The sequence below is a fragment of the Varroa destructor genome, unplaced genomic scaffold, assembly GCF_002443255.2.
Source record: "Varroa destructor unplaced genomic scaffold, Vdes_3.0 BEIS01000006.1, whole genome shotgun sequence".
In the NCBI taxonomy this organism is placed as follows: domain Eukaryota; kingdom Metazoa; phylum Arthropoda; class Arachnida; order Mesostigmata; family Varroidae; genus Varroa; species Varroa destructor.
Genome location: NW_019211459.1, coordinates 8,469,648 through 8,477,522, shown reverse-complemented (window position 1 = coordinate 8,477,522; position 7,875 = coordinate 8,469,648). Strand labels below are relative to the sequence as shown.

The window sequence follows — 7,875 nt, the reverse complement described above, 5'->3', positions numbered from 1 at the left end:
TATATATCCATTTCATGCACAGTTGCAAGAACGTCAACAGAATATAACTTAACTAGATTGTTGCTTGAAAAGCAAGATACAATACGTATTTTAACACTGAGTATTATCATTTCTCTGTTGTTGTTTCTGAGTTGCTTTTGCAACTGCTTTTATGCAAGTGGCTCTTTATTTAGAACATTTTTCCAATCCTCACTCTTGGTATCAAAACGAAAAGATGGCTTAGAAGCTTCTTGACGTTCTTTGTCAAAAAAGTTTTGCATAGTTCACTCCGTGTATGTTCGTATTTTTCAGTGTAAACGGACATACTGCTGCTTCTTTTGTCGTTAGTAAGGGTAACATAAGCATGCTGCACCACAGTTATTTAGACCATCTTACATATACAGTCACTTATAAGAATATACATGCGTGTCTACATTAACGTTACCCATATGTCTGGGTGATTTTCAGATCAGTATTGATCCGTAAGCGAGACGCATTTGTGTTGATCAGAGAATCGAGCTTCGTTAATTCTGGACTGTTGCCCCAGGTCCGTCTGTACGTAGCAGAATTGATCATTTGGCACCCCTGTGTGGACAACGAACTTGTGCTCAGTTCGACGTCAGACGCAGGCTCAGACACAATGCGAAATCGGCCCAGTCCGGCGTTGCCAGTATTGCAGCGTCACCAAGTCCACGTTAAATGAAGAGAATGGTTAGCCAGGCTGGCACGGCAATGCACGGTGCAGCACAGGATCCGCCGGTGGTTGCAACGCAGAGTCGAAAGCCATTGCCAGCTAAGCCTTTGGCACCGATACTGCCGCCGGAATCTGACCATCTTCCCAGGCCCGTGCCCCAGCATCATCATCAACATCATCATTATCCTCATCCTCATGACGCGCGACTTCTGTATGAACTGCAACAACCTCCTCCGCAGCCGCCGCCTCAACAGCAGACGTCGAGTTCGTTGATGGAACCTGCTTGCCTATCGTGGGCACGCGATCTTCAGACACTGCTTAACGATGACGAAGGCTGCGAACTCTTCGAAACGTACCTGCGCCAGGAAAACTGTGACGAATCCGATTTAATGTTCGTCTACGCTTGCAATGGACTTCGGTATGAAACAAAAAACGCATCTGTTATTGCTCTAAACCAACTAAAATACATGAGACAATGTTGCTTGTGAATGTAAACAAAGGACTCTATTAGAAAAATCTAATTTAACTTAACCTCTAAAAGAATTATAGATGCAATGTTAACGAGTAGCATAGATAACGACTAAGCTATGCACGTATTCGTTTCGTGTATTATAGGGTGCAAGAGGATCAGCAGGATCGGGATAAACAAGCAAGAGCCATCTATAAACGGTACGTAAAGACCGGCGTCGTACAACTATCGGATCAAGTGAAAGATGTTCTTGCCGGCAAAATCCGCAACAGGGAGCAACCCCTTGAACCGGATATTTTCGACGTTGCTCGCAAGGAGGTTGAGGATTACATTATGCGAACGACATTCGCTCGCTTCATCCAGTCTGATTTATACATCGATTATCTGCAACGGTACTCGAATGAACAAGAGTCGCTTATTAGAGCCTCGAGATCCGCTGGCCGCGACGATGGAGATGCCGATGAGGATTATCCCGACTTAGATGATCTTGACTTCGAGCACGACCACAGCGGATTGGTGTCCATCCCTTCAGATTCGGAAGACGACCCTGATGCACTTCACGTTGTCAACAAGGATAGTAGACCCTCCACGATCGTGGCGTTACACAATACGAACAATATCAGCAGCAACAATAACAGTGATAGTAATTATAGCAAACACACGAATAACAATAATGGTAATAATCTCAACAATAATAATAACCAGCAACAGCCCAACCAGCAACAAAGCTTAATGCCAACACTGTTGGAACACGAAGAAGACTTAGAAAATGCAACTTTTGTTCCTCCTCCACCTACGACGCTCGCGCGAAAACCGATTTCGCTGCAGCACCAGTTGCCTCCGCGCGGATATGCGGCGGTCAGTACAATGCCGCCAGACCATGGGCCTCCCCCGCCACTTCCACCTCAGAGTAAAACTGTGCAGCGACAGAAACGTCAAGCCCAGCTTGGTATGAGCTACGGAGAGTCAATGTTGAGACAAGGCGCTCAACGTCCACCCCCTAATCCATATCATGTTAAGAGTTCAGCGTTTGTACCGCCGACGGCGTACAATTCAGATATGCAAAGCATGTCTTCAGGAGGCAACAACAACTTCGATCCTGAGACGAGCGATTGCGACACAGTTATCGCTGCTGCACGGCGGAGTGAACAACTACCTCGGGCGTCGCACCACCATGACATTGAACGCCGCCGTGCAAGAGGGTAAGAGACCAATAGACTGAGTATATAGATTATAAGAGACTTTGTACTTTTATTCTGGAAATATGCGCTCATAATATTTGCCTAATTAAAGGCAGTACTGTGTTGTTTTACCCTTGTTGACAACGCAAAAACATTTTAAACCAAAATCTCACCGGATGATATCACAATTTTATCCTTGTTTTGGCCTTTATATTACAGGCCGTGGCCGCCAGGGGGTGAATTAATACGCGATCCCATGCGTGACAAAGTTATTCCTCGAACAATGTTTCCCAATATTCAAGAATCGCACTTGGCAGAGCGTAAACCCGGAGAGTTCTTCCAAAAACTTTGCCAAAAGCTGATACCTCTTGTCCGCGAACAAGAGTTCCGTGAACAGGGGCGCGTACCTGCTGCAGGACTGGAAGACGAGCAGGTAAGCTTTTTGCGCTAAGTGATGCATACAGAGGCCGTCCATATTTTGCGAGAATACGACAATTAACCTAAACAAAATCGGGTAATATTTTATTAGGGCCAAATTAACTAGCTAATGTTTATAGATATGCTCATTGTTCATTTCTTCCTACGTCCGCTTTTAGCACTCGCAGGCAATTCTGGATGACCATGTCGAACGCGTGTTTAAGACCCCCCCAGTTAGAACACCGCGGTCCCCTTCACCTGGTGCAGGCCCATGTCGTGGAGGTTTACGAGGCTCTGGTGGCCCTAACAAGTCAGCTCACCAACAGACATCCCGAGTAGCAACGCGTCGATTTCCCGGAGTAAAGGACTTCGCTGATAGCGTTATGCAGAATTTCATGCCTTCTGGAGCTTCTGTATCAGGAGCGGTACCTAGGATCCAGCCTAGAGGAAAAGGCGCTTCTTTAACTTTGCCCAAGGGTCCATTATCCGATGGCAGTACATCCGACGAAAGTACCGGTTTTGGTTACAACGCACAAGACGCGTAAGGGCAAAGTTTATATGTATATTCTTTCTTCTTCAACTATTTAGTGTTGGTCTTTTAAGAGATTGGCCACTCTACTCTGCTAGATTCCAAATATGTACTTGGCTCATTTAATAGGAAGTTAATAGGTAACTTTCATGTAACCCACTCGTCGTTCTTCAAAAAACAGTTCTCAGAGCAGTGGCAAGTAATGCTGTTTGGGATTACGATGAGAAATACAATGAATAAGTGTGATGTTTGCTATACTAATTTTGCACATTTACATATGCTTCTGTGCGCATGCAGCGTCCGTGAATGGTACAACCGAACCGGTGCAGAGGCTGGAGGAGCTAATGTGAAACCCAAAGCAAGCAAAGCCAGTATCTGTTCTGGGTCGAATCGTTCTTCCTGTAGATCAAACCATGAAAACGTGTCGGGTGCGACCGGAGACAAGAAAAAGTACGTTGTACAAAAACGTCTGCGCTAGTTGGCGTTCCATTGATCTTCTATTACACTGAATGATCATTAAATTTAGTAAGATTCAGATGGCTGAGTGAGATTAGCAACACAAAAAGAGGGAGAGAGATAAAAAAGATTAAATATTTTCAATAATTGTGCTAATATTCTTCATTTACTATTATTCCATATAAGTCATATCCCTATTAGATAGTGATGTGCATACGAGCATCGTAAAGAATTTTACAAAACTGTTACGTATTAAAGTTAAATTTTTTCAGCCCTGATCTTTTTTTATTAATTGTTTATGTTAATCGATGTTTCTAATCTATTTTCAGGAAGGGGGCGCTGTCGACATCAAATGGTCCCAGTTTGGGAGGCAACGAAATTGCTATCATTTACACATATGCTGGGGAAACGGTTCCGTATTTTATCAGGCTCTCGCAACGACAAGTTCGGCTACGCGATTTCAAGGCGCAGCTCATTAAGAAGGGCAACTTTAGGTTTGTAGTTTTAGGTGCCATTGATGGCTAACCTATTGTCTTGATAGTCAGGAATGCCTAAACCCTAACCTTCTTTCGAATAGATCAGTCATAGTTTTACCTTATTTTCTGGCTTTAAATCGGTCCTGTTAACTTCTGGAATATGTAGTTCCTAGCAAGCTGTTTTTAAGCAATCGCTTATTGATGAAGGTTCATGGTATTGCTACTACTTGCTGTTAGTATAGATGGCGTGTTGAGGTGTGTTGGAGGGACTGAAGAGACGGCAGGTAGGCCCATCAGCAGGTAAACACAGTTTCGATAGTCCTTGTAGCTTCTGCAAGACTCTTATAGTTGTAAAAAGAACTTGGAGACAAACATATTTTTAAGCTGTTCAGGTTGTTCTTTTCTGATTTCACATTTATATATATATGTGCTTTGTAGATACTTTTTCAAACGACCTATGGACGACTTGAACGCTCAAGGTGTTTTTGAGGAAATCAAGGACGATAATCAAGTGCTGCCATTTTGGGAAGGCAAGATCGTCGCGCAGATCGGCCTAATGCAACCGCCCCACATGCCGCAGGAGCCCGAATGAAAAACGAGCACCCTAATATAGAAACTGCATTTCTATTCAATTAAATCTGTATGCTAGAATATCCACCCCTGCATTAAGCGCATATCATTGCTGTGACACGCAATTTTTAGAGGCAACTACTGCTGCTGCAACAATAGTTCAAACGACTCCCAGAACGAACGGCAAACAGGCAAAAATGACCGACAACGCTTATCATCATAGTCCAGAATTCTCGTGCATGTTTCTGACCACTAATGGATGAAACATCAAAGTCGAATGGCACTAAACGAGCCTTCAAGCAAAAGTAGATAAGGTAGGGTCATCAAAAAAATAATCAATTCTAGGTACGTAAAAGTGTTACCAGTCCAGCGGGTCTGCTAGTACTCTGAACCTTTAGATTCGTAACGACATGCACACGTTGCCCGTCCCGCATTCTCTTCTCGGCAGCTGAATAACGAGTCACTATGGGAAATACATGTCTGCTTCGCTGTGAAGTTGTGTAAGCATATTCATATCAAAGGGCGAATGAGCTGAAAACGTAAACCTTGGAAGGTTTTTGCGATGGTTGCCAACGCATTTGTCTTAAGTAATGCTGAATGTTGCTTATTGGGTATTGAATTTTGAACGGTACATAGTGCTATACCGATAGAGCTGACCTGGTTGGACAGGTCGAGAGTGTACTATAGAATCTTCGCGGCAATTACTAACGGCTTGTATGGTCATTGTCACGGTTGGATTGGGTCCTTATAGACAAGGGACGCGTACTAAAATCAGTCACTTTTAATTGACTCATCTGAACTTGAAGTGGATATATAACAAACGAAAATATACTCGTCAAATCAGATGTTACCATCTTTTGAAGAAAGAAAAGATGGAAGCGTAGCAATTTTAATGTTTCGTTGGGAAATTATAAGATACGTCAACCCAGTTGAGTTTACTGAACACTAGTATTAGTAGAAGGTCAGAAAACCGGCCAATTTTTTCGAGTATACGTTTTTTTGTATTTTCTTGTGAATAGTGTCTGTGCGCAAAATATGGCGGGTAAGGCAAATAGACAAAAAGGAACCTGTTATTGATAGTTAACATGCAAAAAATAAATGGAACACCTGTCATTTTAGCTGTGTCCAGTACGCGGAGTGAGAAAATATTCTAGCGCAAGCTCCTCAGTGTTGGTTATTTAACAAGCTGGCTTTGGTAGCAGTCAAAAAGAGGCACACAGGCTTGTGCAACATATATATATGAGCAAGCATTTCCCATGCATACAGTTGAGTTTCGATCTATATGTGATCCAAAGGCAGGCAGTTCTCATTCAGTTGAATAGCTTAGAATAAACTCAAATGCAAATATGTGTACATTCATATTTGCCAGACTAAGAAGATCGACCAGTATAGATAACTACTAGGAGATAGACAAACTAGGAGACTCTAAATTTACTGTTCATATGCTGACTGAGAATAACATCTATGCTACAGTTCCGAAAGGCAGATAACATTGGACGGACAGTCGTTTCTTTCACGTCCAAACAAAATCTACCTCAAAACACTACGGATATTTAAGCACTAAGATTCGTTTCGCATGCGACACCGCCGGCCTCTATTTTTGAATTATACGAAACATATATATATACATATATATATATATATATATTGTAAGAGACATTGTGTTCGAAAACTGATTGGAATATTTGCAGTTTCCTTCTATAGCACGCTTACCTATTCGTTAGCCAATCTAACAACTATTAGTAGACAATTAGCGCAACTGTACACTGCTGCTGTCATTTGTATGGGGACGTGGGTAAATATTTTGTACAGTTATAGTTACCCTCGATTACAGGAGGGGAAATCAAGAGTGAAAAGTGACACACAGTTGTATCCAACTAAACAAAAAAAGCTAGATATGTTTACAACGTGATGTTCACGCCGTAGATATAATTAACTAATAATGGTAAAAGTAAAGTTCTCTCAGATCTATCCATTTGCAAGTTTCACTATTTGTCATTACGCAACAGCACGGGAGAACAGTACTAGTTAACCATTCATCGTGCGACCGTCATCAAGTGTACGCCATAAATCATGTCAAGCTGTGGGATAAAAGGATAACCATGTTGTCATAAATATATTTGCCTTCAAATGCAATTTATTGCCTATCTGTTGCAAGTAGCTACGATGCCAGTTTCCTGTTTGTTTTCTCTTGCTCTGTTTTTTTAATTTATAGCAAACTTGCAAAATAAGTAGATGCATTTGCCTATATGTTCTAAGTAATTTTTTAGCGACTCATAGATGTGAACCAGAAGATAACTCGAACTGTTTATTGTTGACAGACCATTACTCTGCACGGTGTTTTCCCAAGAGAAAAACGGCCACAAGAAATCCGCCTTAACTCTACCAATTCCAATTAACCCGCAAAATATGTATTGAGTAAGTTGAGCAGCAGGAAATCGGTATCAGTTGCAACACTCTGTTTATAGTAGTAAGGAATCCTTTTACCGAGAACCCGAAACACTGTTGTATCAGTTACTGTTGACGTTCTTCATCCGTCGCATTTCGCTAGAAATTCGGTGGAACTTCTGTTTAAACTTGTCACCAAGTGCCATGTTCTGTATTTATAATAATGTTATCTATCGACCGGTGTGTTGTACTATAACGATAATAACAATATTATTATTATTAATTTTATCATTATTATTATTATTAATGGTAACGATACGCTAGAACGTATGAAAGGGAGATGTAAGCAATTAAGGAAAAATAATGAAAAACTACCTAACTTTAGGTGCAATAAATCAGAACAAAACAATAAAAAGCGACAAAATACCTTGAATAGACATACGTTCTCTTTCATTACATTGTTATGAGAGACTTAGACTAAACGTGATAAAAATAATCACACCTCTCTTGTAGGACGGTTTAGTCTGAGATCGTTACTTAGATGCATCAAATTTATTTACACTTCAAGACGTATTCAAATCCGCCTGGCAATTATTTTCTCCAGCTAGCTACAACCAGTAGGTGCAAAGAGTGCTTTTTGGTAAGTTCCACATCGGTGTCCAAATATCATTTTGAATTGCTTTTTCTTTCCTTTAGCCAGCTTCAGATTCCGAGTA

General features: G+C 41.5%; 1 protein-coding gene across 7 annotated transcripts in view; it reads left to right on the top strand.

Moving 5' to 3' along the window:
• Axn (protein axin) overlaps window positions 1-7,596 on the top strand; it is a 15,541-nt gene extending 7,945 nt beyond the window's left edge. For all 7 annotated transcript variants that reach the window (XM_022811784.2, XM_022811780.2, XM_086973881.1 and 4 more), the window contains 7 exons: window positions 448-1,091; window positions 1,289-2,344; window positions 2,543-2,756; window positions 2,920-3,281; window positions 3,567-3,719; window positions 4,055-4,219; window positions 4,640-7,596. In XM_022811784.2, the coding sequence (XP_022667519.1) occupies window positions 679-1,091; window positions 1,289-2,344; window positions 2,543-2,756; window positions 2,920-3,281; window positions 3,567-3,719; window positions 4,055-4,219; window positions 4,640-4,793 (2,517 nt within the window). In that variant the 5' untranslated portion in view covers window positions 448-678 and the 3' untranslated portion in view covers window positions 4,794-7,596. The remainder of the gene's footprint in view (window positions 1-447; window positions 1,092-1,288; window positions 2,345-2,542; window positions 2,757-2,919; window positions 3,282-3,566; window positions 3,720-4,054; window positions 4,220-4,639) is intronic.
• The last annotated feature ends 279 nt before the right edge of the window (window positions 7,597-7,875 follow it).